The 20,216-nt window shown below is 48.3% G+C and overlaps 3 protein-coding genes across 6 annotated transcripts in view; 2 read left to right on the forward strand and 1 right to left on the reverse strand.

Annotated features, from left to right (window-relative positions):
• The window catches only part of UBE2L6 (ubiquitin conjugating enzyme E2 L6), a 622,645-nt gene that overhangs the window by 601,308 nt on the left and 1,121 nt on the right, over positions 1–20,216 (forward strand). Inside the window, exons 2-4 of one of the 3 annotated variants that reach the window (XM_050758657.1) lie at positions 4,192–4,291; positions 12,184–12,279; positions 18,368–18,554. In XM_050758657.1, the coding sequence (XP_050614614.1) occupies positions 4,268–4,291; positions 12,184–12,279; positions 18,368–18,554 (307 nt within the window). In that variant the 5' untranslated portion in view covers positions 4,192–4,267. Of the gene's footprint in view, positions 1–3,362; positions 4,036–4,191; positions 4,292–12,183; positions 12,280–18,367; positions 18,555–20,216 lie in introns of those variants that run through there. The other 2 variants (XM_050758658.1, XR_007719384.1) reach the window with 2 other exon arrangements.
• TIMM10 (translocase of inner mitochondrial membrane 10) overlaps positions 1–20,216 on the forward strand; it is a 301,193-nt gene that overhangs the window by 258,873 nt on the left and 22,104 nt on the right. The gene's annotated exons all lie outside the window — the stretch shown is intronic.
• Positions 1–20,216, reverse strand: part of SERPING1 (serpin family G member 1) — a 437,682-nt gene that overhangs the window by 47,608 nt on the left and 369,858 nt on the right. The gene's annotated exons all lie outside the window — the stretch shown is intronic.

Below are 20,216 nucleotides of genomic sequence, written 5' to 3' on the forward strand. Positions count from 1 at the left end.
GTGGGGTAAGCAGGAGAAGGTTCCTTTCCTGATCAAAAGAAGCAGGAAATTCTCTTCTGTTTCTGGTTCCTGGGAACAACTTCTTCTTCTTCTTCTTTTTCTTTTCTTTTCTTTTCTTTTTTTTTTTTTTTTTGAGACAGAGTTTCACTCTTGTTGCCCAGGCTGGAGTGTAATGACTCGATCTCGGCTCACTGCAACCTCCACCTCCCAGGTTCAAGCGATTCTTCTGCCTCAGTCTCCCGAGTAGCTGGGATCACAGGCATGCGCCACTACACCTGGTTAATTTTGTATTTTTAGTAGAGACAGGGGTTTCTCCATGTTGGTCAGGCTGGTCTTGAACTCCCGACCTCAGGTGATCCACCTGCCTTGGCCTCCCAAAGAGCTGGGATTATAGGCATGAACCATTGCGCCCAGCCCGGGAACTTCTTTAAGCTCTAGGAAGATAGGGATTGCTGGGGTAGTTCTGAGATTAACCGTCCCTAGTCCAAATAGGAACAAGCCCAAGGAATGGGCATGGAAGGAAATCAACTGATCCTTCCTGATCCAAATTCTTCCCTTGAAGATGCACTGCAGGTTTTTGGAGACATTTGAAAAACCTGAACCGGCCAGGCGCGGTGGCTCAAGCCTGTAATCCCAGCACTTTGGGAGGCCGAGACGGGCGGATCACGAGGTCAGGAGATCGAGACCATCCTGGCTAACACGGTGAAACCCCGCCTCTACTAAAAAATACAAAAAACTAGCCGGGCAATGTGGCGGGCGCCTGTAGTCCCAGCTACTCGGGAGGCTGAGGCAGGAGAATGGCGTAAACCCGGGGGGCGGAGCTTGCAGTGAGCTGAGATCCGGCCACTGCACTCCAGCCTAGGCGACAGAGCAAGACTCCGTCTCAAAAAAAAAAAAAAAAAAAAAAAAGAAAAACCTGAACCTCTTGCCCAGAACTCTAGAGGCATTATAAACAGATAACATACTTTCGCACCTTCAAGGTGTCTCCTAACATATACCATCTCATTTTATCCTCATAAGAGACTGGCAAGCCTTACAGTTGGCAGAGCTCAGTCTTGGAAGAGACGTACCTTATATGTGCATGTCACTTAAGAGGCCTTTCTCCCACCTTTTGTCATCACACAGATGGGTGTCTTTTCCTCTCAATGGTGAAGACGAGCCAGCCTAACCCATGCCTGAGTCCCATAGAGTACCCCATACAGGGCCTTGTGTAAGTAGGTGCTCAATAAATTTTGTAGATGGATGGATAAATGCCAGTGACTAGATCAGAGAGAAGTAAAACAGGTATTGGAGTTTTGGCCTATTGGAGAGGATAGTGTTGCCATTGTTCTAAGGAAGCAAGCTCAGGTATCTGTTCCTATAGCCTGGAACATCCACTCCTGCGCAGGCACCTGACATCATTTTAATCTTTATTATGTTATCATTATTATAACTGTCACTTATTGTCCACCGTTCAAAGTTAAAGTTCTTTGCAAATATCAAATCATTGTTCCTCACATCCACTATTAGGAGTTCCATTTAACAGATGAGGAAATGGAGGTACAGACTAGTTAAGTAATTTGCCCAAGGTTATTTAGCCAAAAATAGTGGAGCTGGGATTCAAACCTGATTGTTTATATCCTGGCCTTACAATTTTCTCTTTTTATCTTTTTGAGACGGAGTTTCGCTCTTGTTGCCCAGGCTGGAGTGCAATGGCGCGGTCTCGGCTCACACCTCCCGGGTTCAAGTGATTCTCCTGCCTCAGCCTCCCCAGTAGCTGGGATTACAGGCGCACGCCACTACGCCCGGGTAATTTTTGTATTTTTATTAGAGACGAGGTATCGCCATGTTAGCCAGGCTGGTCTCCAGCTCCTGACCTCAGGTAATCCGCCCGCCTCGGCCTCCCAAAGTGCCGGGATTATAGGCGCGAACCACCACGCCCGACCTTGGACTTAACAATTTTCAAAGTTCCTCCACTTCCCTCAGCTGAGCCTCACAATGGTCCTGGGAAGTAGACAGGAGTTTCCACGGACCACCCAAGGCCATACTGCACGTGGGAGCAGATGTGGAGCTAGAACCCAGGTCTCCCTGGGGCTTGTTCTGACACACAAAGGTCTGCATTGTGAAAGGACATGAAAGTCACACCTGCGGGGACTTAGGACCCAGCTAAATCCATGGCTGTGAATTCATCTCGGGATGCAGAGTTCCTGTAAGAAAAGAAAAGAAAAGAAAAGAAGCAAAGAAAAGAAAAGAAAAGAAGCAAAGAAAAGAAAAGAAAAGAAAAGGAGAGCTAGGACGCGTGGACAGACGCTTTTGCTCCAGTTTCCATAGACACTGCCCCATTGGCTCATGCTGTTCACTCCTGTTAGAACATCTTCATCCCACGCTCTTACTCTTGCTGACTCATCATGTTTCACAATACACTTGAATTTTTCTCTCTTCCAGGAAACCTCTGCCCTTCTCTGAAGAGGGAAAAAGTGACCCTCCTCATACTCCCAGAGTACCAGGTGATTCTCTACAGCATTATCATTAAAAATCAGGGGCTGCATTCTCTCCCTCTGTCCCAGTAGTCGGGGAGCTCCTCAGGGGTGAGGACTCCCCTTCCTCATCCTGCTGTTTCCTATTGGCAATGCCTGCCACTCAGTAGTAGGTGCTTGTTGACTAAGACTATTGATCACAGGCAGGTTTGAATGTCTTTGTTCCCTCATCTCTACCCCTGTTAAGGGATTACGGAGCGTCCTATTCATTTCGGGCATATAGAAGATGCTGTTAAAGTTTATTGAATTGAATGTAACAATCATTCTGCAAAATCTGAGCAGAGAAGTCATTAGGTTTCAAAATACTTAGATAAAAACATTAAGGTGGCTCACGCCTGTAATTCCAACACTTCGGGAGGCCGAGGCAGGCGGATTACTTGAAACCATAAGCTCGAGACCCTGACTACTAAAAATACAAAAATGAGCCGGTCGTGGTGGCGCGCGCCTGTAAATCTCAGCTACTCAGGAGGCTGAGGCACGAGAACAGCTTGAACCAGGAGGCAGAGGTTGCAGTGAGCCGATATCGCCACTGAACTCCAGCCAGGGTGACAGCGAAACTCTGTCAGAAAAACAGGAAACAAAAAACCTGTGAGGTACTGAGACCACAAACTAGTGCTCAAAATATAGCCATTTCCTTTCTTGTCTGGACTAAAGCGGGGTAGGGAAGGGTGAGAAGGAGGGGATCGGCCCTCCCAACAAGTCTCATCCTCCCCAGATGCTGCTCGGTGCTCAGGGGCTGCAAGTACTCTGTCTTTGCACAGAGGAGTGGGGACTCCAGCTGTGCATGGGGGCGCACACTAGGCCCATAGCTTGATAATGGACCAGATGTAAAGTAAGGGAGGCGAAGCAGACGCTCTCTTGGAAAGGAGGCTCCTGAGTCCGTCTTGGGGCTTCCCCCAGCCAACTGTTTCCCAAATCAGTATACAGTAGGCACTTGGTAAATACTAAGCCTAGTAAAGGACTGAATGATGGTAGACCGAACCCCCAAAGCAAAAGAGAAAGGGTCCAACAGCGCCTCCTTGAGGTGCTCTGCCCCAAGCCACTGGGAGAAACGTTGCAGCCCGCGCCGAACGCCGGACAGCATAAAGGATTCCCGACCGCCGGGCAGCGGTGCTCGGAGGGCACAGGTCTACGCCGTCCCTCACGCAGTTTCGGAGAAGGAGCGCTGGGCCCATGGAGGGAAGGCGGCAGGCTCGGCGGCTGCGGAAGCTCGCTGGGGCAGGGGCTCAGGGCGGAGGTCTGATGGTGGAGGCCACCGAGAACTGTCACGGAGCCGCGTCCGCACAGCGAGCCTCCCTTATTCATTCAGGGCGAGTGTGTATTTGGGGCGGCGCGCGGGGGTGCTGACCAAGACCGCAGAGCTCCCGGCGCGGCCGCCGGCCGAGCGAAGGCTAGAACCCCTATGAGCGCCCCCCAGCGCCCCTGAGCGCTCCCTGCCGGTGCACGACGCCCCCAGCGGGAGGCAGGGATCAGCAGAGCCTCGCGCCCCGAGGCCCGCCCCCGTCTGCCCACAAGGACCGTGAGTCCCGGGCCCGAGCCCTCCGCGCGGGGATCGGGCGGTTGCCCGGCGCGTTGTCCCTCGGCGGCCTTCTGGCCCCGCCGGCGCAGATGCGGGGAGGTCCACGCTGCGACCGCGGGAGGAGGGGTGGGCGGGGCTGCCGGGGGTGGGGCCCCCGGGGCGGGGCGCGCTGTGTCGCGTGTAGGTGCTCGGTCCTGCTGGAGGACGCCAGTGGCACACACTCGGTCCCGAGATGGCGAGCATACGAGTGGCTAAGGTAACCGCGTATAGGATGACCCCTTTCTCTTGGCTCCCCTCGCCCCCCGCATTCCCTCCTCTCTCCATCCCCTCCGCGGCTCTCCGAGCACATTCATTTATTTGTCTGGGCATCAGAGCTGGCTGAATCCCTGTCCTTCCCGCGCTCTACTCAGAGGAGGACTGGCCTGCAAGAGTGGCCAGAGCTAGAGTTTTGGGGGTTTGGGGGCCTCCGCTTGAGCCGTTTGCGTGGTGAAGATGAGCTAGCTCCTCCAAAACTGGTTTCAATTTCGCTTTTCCTGCCTGAGACTTGTGATAATAACTGGGTGCATCTCCAGTGCAGGAAAGGTCCTTGGCATCTTGGTGCCAGGCATTCTGCTACAGCTTGTGGTGGGTTATGAACACAGATGACCAGGATGAAGTCCTTGCCTTGGAATAAGCCCATGGCCCATCCCATAATTTGATGCCTGTAACTAGAGTCCTGAGAAACACGGAATGCTGATTAGAATTTGGGGCAAAGTTCCCTGGGTATTCTCTGGAGGCAAGATGCGGAGGTGGACCTGGAAGGCCTCCTGGAGTAGGTGGCTTGCATTCGTGAGTTCTACAAGTGTTGAATGCCTACACATGCTGACCCTGTTCTAGGAGGTGGGGGTGGGGCGGGCAGAGGTGAACACAAATCCGGCCCTTGTTGAATTTTATTCCTATCAGGGACACAATTTGAAATAAGATCTGGAAGGATGCGGAGGGGGCAGTTCCCTCCAGAAGGTGGGAAAACCCAGGGTGTTTGGAGATGGATTAGGGAGGAAGGTGATCCTGGTGAAGTGAGTATGGCACCGCAAGTCTCTCAGAAGTGCCCCTTCCAGTCTGCAGGGTGGAAGGGCAGGCTCTAGGCGAGGAAGAGGGTGCCTGCTACCCACAGCCTCTGAGAAGAAAATGGCCTCAGACTGGGACGCCCAGAGCAGGCTTGGCCTAGATCCTAAATCTGGAGGTTGGCAGCAAAATGAGTCAGAGGGTCTTTCCAGCCAAGGGGAAGAGAGATGGGAGCCAGAATTTACTGCACTGGAACCATTACATGCCAAACAGTGTACATGGTTCTTTCATCTAATTCTCACAGCAGTTCTGTGAGATAAGTAATATATACCTGCATTTTACAAATGAGGAAATTGAGGCACAGAGAAAATAACTTGCTTGTCCAGAGTCTTTCAGTAAGGAACAATGGGACTGGACTATGAAGCCAGGTCCACAGGCCTCCAGCCTGCAGGCTCTTTCAATGGCCTTTCTACTTTCATTTTCTGTTCCGGTTAGTCAGGTGATTTCCTATTAGGCAGTAGGAAAGAACTGTGTGTTTTAAGTTGGGTTTCAACTTCCTCAGGCTTTGGGAAAGTTTTGGCAGAACTCACCCTAAATAGATAAAGTCCAAGTGTGCCCAGTTATAGTAAAGTCAGGGAAATGTTTATTCCAGTTCTTCTCTGGTCAGCCTTGGGCTTTGTTCTTGCCAAACAGTCACAGATGATAGAGAAACTCTTAGGAGTACAGGTGCTTCTAGTTTGGGGTAAAGATAAATGAGGGCCCATTGACTCTGGGTGGGAGGCACCAGAAGCAGCTTATTGGTTGAACAGAGATGGAAGGTAGACTGAGAGAGAGGAGGGGGGCATGGGATGTGTTTATATTATATGCTGGGGGTGGGGAGAAGGCAGAGAAAGTTCAAATGGTCCCCAGTGGTAAAGGACCCCTCCTCAACTGTGCACTGGGTTTGGAGAGCTTCCGTTTCTCAACATCATCACTGCTGACATTTTGGGTCAGGTAACTCTTATGTATCTGTTGTATGTTTTTAGATTTGAGGTTACTGCAAGGTTTATAAATAATATCTTATAACCCGTTATTTTAAACTAATGACAAGTTAACACTGATTGCATAAACAAACAAGCAAAATGAAACCTAATAAAGGCCAGGTGTGGTGTCTCACTCCTATAATATCAGCACTTTGAGAGGCTGAGGTTGGCGGATTGCTTGAGCCCAGGAGTTTTGAGACCAGCCTGGGTAGTACGGGTGGATTGCATGAGCCCAGGAGTTCCAGACCAGCTTGGGTAACACAGCCAAACGCCATCTCTACAAAACGTACCAAAATTAGCTGGGCATGGTAGCATACTGCTGTAGTCCCAGCTACTTGGGAGGCTGAGGTGGCAGGATCACCTGAGCCCAGGAGGTTGAGGCTTCAGTGAGCTGTGATTGTGCCACTGGGCTCTAGTCTGGGTGACAGAGTGAGTGTCTCAAAAAAAAAAAAAAAAAAAAAAAAAAAAAAACCAAAAAAAAAACAAAAACCTAATACAAACTGTACACTTTAACTTCGTCTTTCTGCTTTTTAACTTGTTCTTTCTTTTCTTTCTTTTTCTTTCTTTCTCTCTTTCTTTCTCTTTCTTTTTCTTTCTTTCTTTCCTTCCTTCCTTCCTGCCTTCCTTCCTTCTTTCTTTCTCTCCTCTCTCTCCTTCTCTCTCTTTCTCTCTCTCCTCCTCTCCTCCTCTCTTTCTCTTCCTCTTTTCTCTCTTTCTTTCTCTCCCTCTCCTCTCCTCTCCTTTCTTTCACAGAGTTTCACTCTTGTTGCCCAGGCTGGTGTCCGCCTCCCAGGTTCAAACAATTCTCCTACCTCAGCCTCCCAAGTAGCTGGGATTATAGATGCCCGCCACCACGCCCAGCTAATTTTTGTATTTTAGTAGCGATGGGGTTTCACTATGTTAGCCAGGCTGGTCTTGAACTCCTGACCTTAGGTGATCCACCGGCTTCAGCCTCCCAAAGTGCTGGGATTACAGGCGTAGCCACTGTGCCCAGCCCTAATCTGTTTTTCTGTGCACTTACTATTACCAGTGAGTTTTGTACCTTCAGATAATTTCTTTTCTTTTGTTTTTTCTTTCTTCTTTTTTTTTTTTTTTTTTTTTTTTGTTTGAGAGAGTTTCCCTCTTGTTGCCCAGGCTGGAGTGCAATAGTGCAATCTCGGCTCACCACAACCCCCACCTCCCGGGTTCAAGTGATTCTCCTGCCTCAGACTCCTGAGTAGCTGGGATTATAGGCATGCACCACCACGCCTGGCTAATTTTGTATTTTTAGTAGAGATGGGGTTTCGCCATGTTGTCCAGGCTGATCTCGAACTCCTGACCTCAGGTGATCCACCCGCCTCACCCTCCTAAAGTGCTGGGATTACAGATGTGAGCCACCGGGCCTGGCCCAGATGATTTTTTATTGTTCATTAAATTTTTAAAAAAATTTCTGATTGATAGGCCGGGCGCGGGGCTCACGCCTGTAATCCCAGCACTTTGATACGAGGTCAGAAGATCGAGACCATCCTGGTTAACACGGTGAAACCCCGTCTCTACTAAAAATACAAAAAACTAGCCGGGCGCGCGGTGGCGGGCGCCTGTAGTCCCAGCTACTCGGAGGCTGAGGCAGGAGAATGGCGGGAACCGGGAGGCGGAGCTTGCAGTGAGCTGATCCGGCCACTGCACTCCAGCCTGGGCGACAGAGCGAGACTCCGTCTCAAAAAAAAAAAAAAAAAAAAAAAAAATTTCTGATTGATAGGCCGGGCGCGGGGCTCACGCCTGTAATCCCAGCACTTTGGGAGGCCGAGGCAGGTGGATCACGAGGTCAGGAGATCGAGACCATCCTGGCTAACACGGTGAAACCCTGTCTCTACTAAAAATGCAAAAAATTAGCTGGGCGTGGTGGTGGGCGCCTGTAGTCCCAGCTACTCGGAGGCTGAGGCAGGAGAATGGCGTGAACCCAGGAGGCGGAGCTTGCAGTGAGCCAAGATCGTGCCACTGCACTCCAGCCTGGGCGACAAAGCGAGACTCCGTCTCAAAAAAAAAAAAAAAAAAAAGAAAAGAAATTTCTGATTGAAGAACTCCTTTTTAGCATTTCTTATAGGACAGGTCTGATGTTGATGACATCTCTCAGCTTTTGTTTGTCTGGGAAAGTCTTTATTTCTCCTTCATGTTTGACGGATATTTTCACTGGATACACTATTCTATGGTAGAAGTTTTTTCCCTCAGTCATAGTTTATTTAAATATGTCATACCACTCTCCCTTGGCCTGTAAGATTTCCACTGAAAAGTCTGCTGCCAGACATATTGGAACTCCATTGTGTGTTGTTTATTTTCTCTTGCTGCTGTTAGGACCCTTTCTTTATCCCTGACCTCTGGGAGATTGATTATTAAATGTCTTTGAGGTAGTCTTCTTTGGGTTAAGTCTGCTTGGTGTTCTATAATCTTCTCATATTTGGATATTGATATCTTTCTCTAGATTGGGGAAGTTCTCTGTTACTATCCGTTTCAATAAACTTTCTAGCCCTGTCTCTCTCCCTACCTCCTATTTAAGGCCAGTAACTCTTAGATTTGCCCTTTTGAGGCCCTTGTCTAGATCCTGCAGGCATACTTCATTCTTTGTTTATTCTTCTTTTTTTTTTTTTTTTTTTTGAGACGGAGTCTCGCTCTGTCACCCAGGCTGGAGTGCAGTGGAGCGATCTTGGCTCACTGCAAGCTCCACCTTCTGGGTTCACGCCATTCTCCTGCCTCAGCCTCCCGAGTAGCTGGGACTACAGGTGCCCACCACCACGCCCAGCTAATTTTTTTTTTTTTTTTTTTTTGTATTTTTAGTAGAGATGGGGTTTCACTGTGTTAGCCAGAATGGTCTCGATCTCCTGACCTCGTGATCCGCCAACCTTGGCCTCCCAAAGTCTTTGTTTATTCTTTTATTTTTTTGCTTCATCTGACTGTATTTTCAAATACCCTGTCTTTAAACACTCTAATTCTTCTGCTTGATCAATTCTGCTATTAAAAGGCTCTGATGCATTTTAGTATGTTAATTGCATTTTTTTCCTTTCTTTTTTTTTTTTTTTTTGAGACAGAGTTTCGCTCTTGTTGCCCAGATTAGAGTGCAATGGTGTGATCTCAGCTCACTGTAACCTCTGCCTCTCCAATTCTCCTGCCTCAGCCTCCCAAGTATCTGGGATTACAGGCATGCGCCACCATGCCCGGCTAATTTTTGTATTTTTAGTAGAAATGGGGGTTTCACCATGTTGGCCAGGCTGGTCTTGAACTCCTGACCTCAGGTGATCTGCCCGCCTCGGCCTCCCAAAGTGCTGGTATTACAGGCGTGAGCCACTGCACCCGGCCTCAATTGCATTTTTTGACTCCGGAATTTCTGCTTGATTCTTTTTAATTATTTCAATTTTTTTGTTAAATTTGTTGATGGGATTCTGAATTCCTTCTCTGTGGAGGAAATATTTAATTTCTTTGAGTTTGCTCAAAACAGCTATTTTGATTTCTGTGTCTGAAAGGTCACGTATCTCTGTTTCTCTGGACTTGGCCCTTGTGCCTTATTTAGTTTGTTTGGTGAGGCTGTGTTTTCCTGGATCGTCTTGAAGCTTGTGGATGTTTGTTGGTGTCTGGGCACTGAGGAGTTAGGTATTTATTATAGTCTTTGTAGTCTGGGCTCGTTTGTACTCATCCTTCTTGGGAAGGCTTTCTAGGTATTCGAAGGGCTTGGCTCTTGTGATCTAATTTTTGGTCACTGCAGCCACGTCTACATTAGGGGGCACTCTAAGCCTAGTAACACTGTAGTTCTTGCAGACTCTTGGAGGGCACTACCTTGGTGGTTTTGGATAACATCAGGAAGAATTCTCTGGATTACCAGGTAGAGACTCTCATTTTCTTCCCTTACTTTCTCCCAAACAAATGGAGTCTTACTGTGCTCCCTGGAGCTGGGTGAGGTGTGACACAAGTGTCCCCATGGTCACTAGAACTGGGACTGCACTAGGTCAGGCCTGAAGCCAACACAACACTGGGTTTTGCCCAAGGCCCGCTGTAATCACTACCTGGCTATGCCCTATGTTCGCTCAAGGCCCTAGGGCTCTACAATCAGCAGGTGGTGAAGCCAGTCAGGGTTTTTGTCCTTCCCTTTAGGGCAGTTAGCTCGCTGCTGGGCCCCAGACAGGTCCACAGTTACTGTCCACGGGCCAGGGCCTGCAGTCGGAAACCTTAGAAATTTACCTGGTGCTCTGTTCTACTGCAACTAAGCTGGCACCGAAACCACAGAACACAGTCCTTCCCACTCTTCCCTCTCCTTTCCCCAGATATGGGAGTCTCTCCCCTTGTCCACCACCACCATGGGTCTATGAGGAGTACTGTCAGGGTACTAGTGCTGATGTTCGCCTAAGGCCCAAAGGCCCTTCAGTCAGCTTGTGATGAATGTGATCAGGCCTGAGACTCACTCTGCAGGTCAGCGGTCTCCCCTCTTGTTGGGCCTGATAATGCTTTGTTAGGATGTTTATCAGCATCTCTGGCCTCTACCCACTCTCCCAATTTGTGCAAACGGAAAAATGTTCCCAGATATTACCAAATGTCGCTAGTTAGATAAAATTGCCACTGGTTGAGAACCACTGGTTTGTACCAATTCATTGTTCCAGAGAAATGTGACCTGCCCTTGAGTGTCTTTTTATCTTCCCCAAGAAGAAAAGACCTGTAGTCCCACAAGATGGACCCTAAAAGAGGGGCAGCATTCCTTTGTCAAATACATTTAAGAAGTACTGCATGCTGTGGGCCCACATCTTGGTCAATCACCATATACAATAGCATATTAAAGGCTAGGGAAGTTCTACAGTGAAGGAATCTCTTTAGCCTAGATTTCCCAAATGTACTTGACCTTGGAACGCTTTTCCTGTACTACCTATTAACCTTCTGCAGGACATACTGTACACATTTGCCCCATCTGGGCCCTCTACCCTAGTGCTTCTCCCCTTCTCTGCATGGATTCCTGCTCATTCTGCATGGCCCAGCTCACAGAGTGTACCCTCTATGAAGCCTTCTTTTTCCCCTCTCATCTCCCTCCCTACTGTATATCCATACACATTCACATAATCACATTCATGTTTCGTCCATTACTCTACTGAAATTCTTGAGGACTGGGTCCTGTCTCAGTTACATGCCAGTAGAGAATGCTCAGTGATAGCAGTTGGGAGAATTCAAAAGGGATATTCAGGTGCTTGGGCCACAGTTCTGGGAAGGTGAGTCACTCCTTGCCCCCTTGTTTCCCTGCTTGGAGTTCTTCTCTGCTGTGGTCTTCTGGAGTCATTTCCTTTCTCCAGCCCTGATCTGGCAGAGTTTGAAGCAGTGGGGTCCTGTCTGCTGTAGATGCTCAGTAGATGCTTATGGAAGGAAGAAAGGAAGAGAGGCAGGGAATTAGAACCTAGTGACTTTTTAGGAAGAAGGCTAGAGAGCAGAGGTTAAGTACCCTGCTTTCAAGAGAAAAGCCTCCTAAGAGCACTTACTCTCAAGTTTTAATATCTGGGAGAAGTGATCTATTTTTCCCTGCACTGAGTACCTAGGTGTACCAGAGTTGTGGTGAGGCCACAGTTAGAAAATTCACTTAAAGCACCAGCACTGGCTGGGCGCGGTGGCCCACGCCTGTAATCCCAGCACTTTGGGAGGCCGAGGCGGTGGATCATGAGGTCAGGAGATCGAGACCATCCTGGCTAACATGGTGAAACCCCGTCGCTACTAAAAATATAAAAAATTAGCCAGGCGTGGTGGTGCGCGCCTGTAGTCCCAGCTACTCAGGAGGCTGAGACAGGAGAATGGCGTGAACCTGGGAGGAGGAGGTTTCAGTGAGCCGAGATTGTGCCACTCTACTCCAGCCTCGGCGACAGAGCGAGACTCCATCTCAAAAAAAAAAAAAGAAAAAAGAAAAAGTTCCAACACTGTGCCTGATACATACTAAGTGCTCAGTAAATGCAGGCTCTGACTTTACCGGCTTCTGCCCCTAAGATGGCCAGTTTTGGACTTGGGACAGCTTGCTGCTGGGACAGGGGGAGGGGGCTGAAATAGGGAGGACTAGGTCAACTGCCCACTCAACTTGTGTCCCCTGCAGGAGCTGGAGGATCTTCAGAAGAAGCCTCCCCCATACCTGCGGAACCTGTCCAGCAGTGATGCCAATGTCCTGGTGTGGCACGCTCTCCTCCTACCTGTGAGTATCCATGGGGACTGTGGCTTTGGATTGGGGACAGCTTAGGCCAGGGACATGGGCAGGGAGGGTTAGGACTAGGCAAGAATTTTCCCTGCCTTGGGATCCTTTTACTGGACGTTATCATTGCTGGAGGGGTCCTCTCTCTGAACTGATTGCTTCTGAGATCCAGATACTTCTGAGGTTCATCTTCCGATAAAGATGCCAAAGGACTTTTGGACTTAGTAGGAGACCCCTTCCTTAAATCAGTAGCCACCAAGCCCACCACAGAACTTCAGGAGACAAACAGCATCAAAAAGAAGAAGAAATAAAGATCTCTTGGACCTTTGTCAAGGGGTAGGGATAAACTTCCAGGCTCCCACCATTGGTAGAATTTGCTCCCGCGAACTTAAATTGTATTTTGTTTTTCTTTAGTCTTATTTCAGAAAATTGTTACATATGAAAACACAAATGCTCATTTCTACTGTTCTTATTTTTCTCTGTTTATTATTTGGTATTTTTTTGATAAAGTCTCTCTGAAAGCAGTATTCCAAAATAGTTATCAGAGTGCAGATCTCTCTTTTTTTCATCCGATTATTAGTGACTAAAGATACTTTGAGAAATTAATCTACACTTTTCGTTACTTGGAAATAAAATTGAAGACATTGAACTTTTGGTTAGTCAAAGCTCTTTGGAATGTCAAGGGAATAATTCATCTTATTATTTAGGATTTGGACTTTTTTTTTTTTTTTTTTTTTTGAGACAGAGTCTCACTGTGTCACCCAGGCTGGAGTGCAGTGGTACGATGTTGGTTCCCTGCAACTTCCACTTCCCGGGTTCAAGCGATTCTCCTGCCTCAGCCTCCTGAGTAGCTGTGACTACAGGCACGTGTCACTATGCCTGGCTAATTTTTGTATTTTTAGTGGAGACAGGGTTTTGCCATGTTGGCCAGGCTGGTCTCAAACTCCTGGCCTCAAGTGATCTGCCCACCTCGGCCTCCCAAAGTGCTGGGGTTACAGGTGTGAGCCACCGCACCCAGCAGGGTTTACTTTTTATTGACAATGCAATGGCCTAGGTTGTGTCATCTTCTCTTTAAACTAAACTGTAGTCCAGAAAAGTAGAGAAAGGCCTGAGTCAGGTCACCGTAGGAATCTGTCAAGTCCCTTGGATTACTGTGTTGAAGCGATCCACTTACCTGGCTTAGAGTGAGCACACCTGTTCTAGACCTCAGGTGCCAGGAGAAGATGCTCAAAGGAGCTCCAGGAACTGATTATATCTCCAAGGAGACCAACTTTGAGATGATGAAAGTAAAGAGGGGGTGATAGGAAAACCTAGGAAAGGTCTCGTTTAGCAGAATACTATGAAATCAGAGGACCTCAATGGTTGGCAAGACCAAGGTGGTTAAGTGTGCCCCAGGAACTGGCCACAGACCTTCCACCCATATAGGTGTCCTGAAGAAACATGATACTTGGGAGGAATCCCAGAACTGGAGAACCAAAGCTTGATGTAAGTCATCAGCTAACCTGAAGGTTCCTGGTGAGGCCATAAAGGAGGGGATGGTTGACTGTCAGAGGAAGGAGAACCAGGAAAGGTCTTTTGGAATAGCAGAGAAATTCCTCCTCAAAGACTCGGTCTCAGTTTATGTGTTCACCAAAGTGGCCCCACTTGTCACATCTTGGTCATGAAAGGTTTCAGCTCAATGAGCCTTTTGAAGCTGATAGTAAGAATTCTCATTCCTTGAGAGTCTCCTGTGGACCAAGTGCTGTTTTAAGCACACGACATATGAGGTCATATTGAATCTTCTCAGCCGTCCAATGAGGAAGGTTGTCTTCCTCTTAAAATTGCGGAGATAGAAACCAAGGAGGTTAAGTAACTGGTCTGTGGTCACTCAGAGTAAGGTAGCAGGAGTGGAATTCAGCAGACTCCAAGGTCTTCTCTTTTAACCACTCCATGAAAAACGAATAGTTTTCAAAATTTTTTAAAAAGTAGCAGGCTGGGCACGGTGACTCACACCTGTAATCCCAGCACTTTGAGAGGCTGAGGTGGGTGGATCACCAGGGGTCAGAAGTTTGAGACCAGCCTGGCCAACATGGCTAAACCTTGTCTCTAGTAAAAATACAAAAATTAGCTGGGCATGGTTGTGGGCACCTATAATCCCAGCTACTCAGGAGGCTGAGGCATGAGAATCTCTTGAACCTGGGAGGCGGAGGTTGCAGTGAGCTGAGAATGGGCCATCGCACTCCAGCCTGGATGACAAGAGTGAAACTCTGTCTCAAAAAAGCAACAACAAAAAGTAGCAGAATACTTTATTTAACCTAGAACTTAGAAGGTAGTAGGACTTTCTCAATTGACTGTAAGATACAGTATGGAATCCTCTGGTCCAACTTCTTCATTTTACAAACACGGAAACTTATCCTCAGAGAAAGCTTAGTCACACAGCAAGCCTGAGGCAGAGCTGGGACAGGTCCCCAGAGCTCTCAGCTCCATGACTCTGCTACCTCCTTCCTCTGTTAAGACCTACAAAGCCCAGAAAGAAGCCCTTTCAGGCAGGACACACTGATACTCCTGTCTTAGTCCATTTGTGTTGCTGTAAAGGAATACCTAAGGCTGCATAATATATAGAGAAAGGTTTATTTGGGTCAAGTTTCTGCAGGCTGTACAAGAAGCATGGCGCCAGGTGCAGTGGCTCATCCCAAAATCCCAGCACTTTGGGAGGCCGAGGCAGGTGGATCACCTGAGGCCAGGAGTTCAAGACCAGCCTGACCAACATGGAGAAACCCCGTCTCTACTAAAAATACAAAATTAGCCAGCCATGGTGGTGCATGCCTGTAATCCCACCTAGTTAGGAGGCTGAGGCAGGAGAATCGCTTGCACCCGGAGGCAGAGGTTGTGGTGAGCTGAGATCATGCCATTGCACTCCAGCCTGGGCAACGAGAATGAAACTCCATCTCAAAAAAAAAAAAAAAAAAAGAAGAAGCATGGCACCAGCATCTGCTTCTGGTGAGGCCTCAGGAAGCTTCCACTCATGGTGGAAGGCAAATGGGAGCCACATGTACAGATCACATGGCAAGAGTGAGAGAGAGAGAGAGAGAGAGAGAGAGCAGGTGCCAGGATCTTCTAAACAACCAGCTTTTTCAGTAAGTAATAGAGTAAGAACTCTCTTATTACTGTGAGGATGGCACTGAGCCATTCATGAGGGATCTGCCCCCAGGACCCATACACCTCCTACTAGGCCCCACCTCCAACACTGGAGATCACTCTGGAGTGCAGAGTGAGACTCAAACTGCAACCTCTGCCTCCCAGGTTCAAGCAATTCTCATGCCTCAGCCTCCTGAGCAGCTGGGACTACAGGCGCACGCTACCACGCCCAGCTACTTTTTTGTATTTTAGTGGAGACGGGATTTCATCATGTTGCCCAGGCTGATCTCGAACTCCTGAGCCCAGGCAATCCACCTGCCTCAGCTTCCCAAAGTGCTAGGATTACAGGCATGAGCCACCACCGCACCGGTCTTGGGGATAAAATTTCAACCTGAGATTTGAGGAGACAAACATCCAACCACAGCACCCTCCCATCCTGCTCTGAGGCCTCAGCCATAGGCCTTCTCTGACTGATAGGCCCAGCCTTTTCTTCTTGAGACCATAAAAGGTGAGATATTTTCTCTTTATCTTCCTACTCTTTTATACTCTATCTTTTTTTTTTTTTTTTTTTTTTTTTTGAGATGGAGTTTTGTTCTTATTGCCCAGGCTGGAGTGCAGGGCTGTGATCTCTGCTCACAACGTCGGCCTCCCAGGTTCAACTTCCACTTCTCAGTTCCTGCCTCCGCCTCCCGTGTAGCGGGTGTTATAGGCACACGCCACCATGCGCAGCTAATTTTGTATTTTTAGTAGAGACAAGGTTTCTCCATGTTGGTCAGGCTGGTCTTGAACTCCCGACCTCAGGTGATCCACCCACCTTGCACTCCCAAAGTGCTGGGATTACAGGCATGAGCCACCGCGCCCGGCCTAGTTACTCCATCTCTCATCTCAGTGTGCTCGAGGTCACCATGATTTCTGTTTTGCCTATTAAGGAGGAGGAGCTCTGAAAATCTTGACTCTCTGCTTAACCACATATGCCATTCTTGCTGTCTTTGCTCTGTCTTTTCAATAACAAAGGCTCTGAAAAGATTTGGTAATTTGGAACCAACCGGAAGTCCCCTTTGTTCTGCACTGGGGTCACCCAGGTTCTGGGGTTTCTCCCTCCTAGGGCTGTGAGTAGTCATCTTGTGTAAAGGTGTAGGGTTGACAGTGCCGGGTTCCCATCCCTGCAAGGCTGCTGTGGTCCTAGGTGAGTTACTTACATACACTGAACTTGAGTTTTCTCCTCTGTAAATAGAGACGCTGATAATTGTTTTTATACCTATTGTAGTAACTGACACATATGTAGTACTTGCCATGTGCCAGGCGCTGTTCTAAATCCTTGGCATAAATTAAATCATCTCATCCTCACATATGCCTTATGAAGAAGTATATTATTATTGTCATATGGAAGCATGGAGAGGTGAAGTTACTTGCTCAAGACCACATTGCTAGTGAGTGTCAGAGCCGAGTCACACCCAGGCATGGTGGCTCCGGAGTCTGTGTGACCCGCATACTCTGTTGCCCAGGCTAATGCATGTCAAGTCCTTAGCACAGGACAGCACAGATAGGCGCTCAGAAAAGTGTTCAGGTCGCTCAAAGTCTAGAGGGTCTTCTCTTGGCTCCTTGCAGCTCCCAACCCCTCGGTCACTCTAGCCCCTGAGTTTGTTTGTGTTTAATTATGGTAAAATACATATAACACAATTTACTATCTTAACCGTTTTTAAGTATACAGTTCAGTGTCATTAAATAGGATTACAGCTGGGCATGGTGGCTCATGCCTGTCATTCCAGCACTTTGGGAGGCCAAGGTGGAAGGATCGCTTGAGGCCAGGAGTTCAAGACCAGCCCTGGCAACATAGTGAGACCCTATCAAAAAATTTTTAAAATTATCCAGGCTTAGTGGTGGGCTCCTGTAGTACCAGCTACTCAGGAGGCTGAGGTGGGAGGATCACTGGAGCCCAGAAGTTTGAGATTACAGTGAGCAATGATAATGCCACTGCACTCCAGCCTGGATGACAGAGCGAGACCCTGCTTCAGGAAACAAACAAACAACCATGGTTGCACAACCATCACCATCGTTCATCTCTAGAACTTTTTGTCCACCTGTACTGAAACTCTGTACCCCTTCAGTAACTCCCCATTCCTTTCTTTCCCCAGCACCTGGTGACCACTTTACTATTTCGTTTCTATGAATTTGACTATTCTAGGTGCTGTACTTCAGTGGTATCTTGCAATATCTGTCCTTTTTTGTCTAGCTTATTTCCCTGAGCATAGTGTCTTCAAGGTTCATCCAGATTGTAGCATATATCAGAATTTCTTTCCTTTTAAGGCTAAATAATACTCCATTGTGTGTATATGCCACGTTTTGTTGATTGATCCACTTGGTTTGCTTTCACCTTTTGGCTGCTAGAAACATTGGTATACAAATACCTGTTTGTTTTCAGTTCTTTGGGTATCTACTCAGAAGTAGAACTGCTGGATCATATGGTAATTCAGTGTCTAATCTTTGGAGAAATGGCCATACTGTTTTCCACTGCAGCTGCACCTTTGTATTTGCCTAAGTTCCTGAGTTCTTAGGATTTCCTCATTTTCTCCATTTCCTCACCCCCATTCTAATGTTCTAAGAAAGGATGTTCCATCCTTTTCTTCCATAATCTCAGAAATCCATGAAAGCTGAGATGGTCCTTAGAGCTCATCTAGTCCATCTTTATCCACTTTACAAATGAGGAAACTGAGGCCTAGAGGTGGGAAGTGGCTCAACCGTGGTCACACAGCAAAAGCCTGGATCAGACTTCTCTGCCTCCCAGGCCAGTGCCCTTTGGTGATTTCACATTTTCACTAATCCATGACTCAGTTGTCAAATGAATGCAGGTGCTGTGCGTATCCTGGCTCATGTGTCCCCCTGGGAGTGAAGCAGAGGATGCCTAGGACCCTGGGATGGGGGCAGGAAGGGAAGAAAACCAGACCGGAGCTTGACCCCTTTTCTCTCTGCACAGGACCAACCTCCCTACCACCTCAAAGCCTTCAACCTGTGCATCAGCTTCCCGCCTGAGTATCCGTTCAGGCCTCCCATGATCAAATTCACAACCAAGATCTACCACCCCAACGTGGACGAGAGCGGACATGTTTGCTTGCCCATCATCAGCAGTGAGAACTGGAAGCCTTGCACCAAGACTTGCCAAGGTGGGGCTGGGCTTTGCCCGGAGGAGGGACTGATACTGGGTAGAGATTACTGGAAGGGGGTTTCACAGACTTATTCTGAGCTTGAAAAGCCCCGAAGAGAGGAGGTGAAAATTGTGAGTCTTGGCTGAACTTACTGTGAGATAGAAGGGATGCTTCCTGGACAGACTGACCTCCTCCTGCCTCTGTTCCTGTAGCTGGGCAGTTGTGACAGAGGAACATTGCTGTGGTTCACGAGAGAGGCAGCCTGGCTGTACAGGGAAGGGCTCGGGATAAGAAAGCCCGCTGTTCCCTCTGTGGACTTTGGGCAAGTTTTCGTTCCTTTCTGGGACTCGGTGTCCTAAATGACAGTGGAGGGAACTGGCCTCATAATGAGAATAGCTGTCACTTGACTGAGCACTTTCAGCGCTGTGCTGAGAACATCACATGCGGACTTCATTTTCATTTCCTCCACCACCCCGTGAGGTAGTGTTGTCGTTAGCCTTGTTGAATAGACCCGGACATTTGAGGCATGTGAGAGGCGAAGTGGTTGCCTAAGGTCATACAGATGGCAAACGGCAGCACTTGGCTGAGTCGCGAGCCACATGTGACTGTTGCAACTGAGGAACTCAGTTCTTTTCCTTTTTTAAGACGGAGTCTCGCTCTGTCGCCTAGGCCGGGGTGCAGTGGTGCGATCTCGGCTCACTGCAACCTCTGCCTCCCAGGTTCAGGCGATTCTCTGGCCTCAGCTTCTCGAGTAGCTGGAATTACAGGTGTGTGCCACCACATCCAGCTAATTTTGTGTTTTTAGTAGAGAGGGATTTTGTCATGTTAGCCAGGCTGGTCTCGAACTCCTGACCTCAGGCGATCCGCCTATCTTGGCCTCCCAGAGTGCTGGGATTACAGGTGTGAGTCACTGCGCCTGGCTGGAACTCAATTCTTAATGGTACTTAATTTTAATTTTTTTTTTCTTTTCTTTTGAGACACGGTCTGTCTCTATTGCCCAGGCAGTTAGTTCAATGGTGCGATCTTGGCTCACTGCAACCTCTACCTCCTGGGCTCAAGCCATCCTCCCACCTCAGCCTCCCGAGTAACTGGGACTACAGGAGCATGCCACTACACCTGGCTCATTTTTGTATGTTTTGTAGAGACCAGGTTTTGCTATGTTGCCCAGGCTGGTCTCAAACTCATGAGTTCAAGCCATCCACCCATCTTGGCCTCCCAAAGTGCTGGGATCACAGGTGTGAGCCACCGTGCCCAGCCTGATTTTGATTCATTTAAATTTAGATGCCTGCCTGTGGCTAATGGTTACCATATTGAACAATGCAGCTCTAGAGCCTGTGACTGAGTCAGTGTGCAATCCTCTACCTGGACCACCTCAGGAGTTTTTAACTCAGGAAACAAAAGTCCTTTGCTTGGTGGGAGTGGGAGCAGGGAGAGGAGTGGTCCTTGGATGAGCTTCAAGGGGTCTGGGAACTATCTGTTTTGCACGTGGAGTGTGCGTCTGTCTCAGGAGATGGGCTGCTACCTTCACCAGGTTCCCAAAGGCATCTGTGAAAGATGAAGAGCCAGGGGGCCATGGTGGTTTTCAGTCTTTAGCCTTAGACCCCTTTTGCCCAAGGAAAAGTTTATTTGGACTATCAATATAATGGAGGAAAACAGAGTAGTTTTTGTTGAAATGGGGAT

This window comes from Macaca thibetana, chromosome 14, assembly GCF_024542745.1.
Source record: "Macaca thibetana thibetana isolate TM-01 chromosome 14, ASM2454274v1, whole genome shotgun sequence".
Lineage (NCBI taxonomy): Eukaryota > Metazoa > Chordata > Mammalia > Primates > Cercopithecidae > Macaca > Macaca thibetana.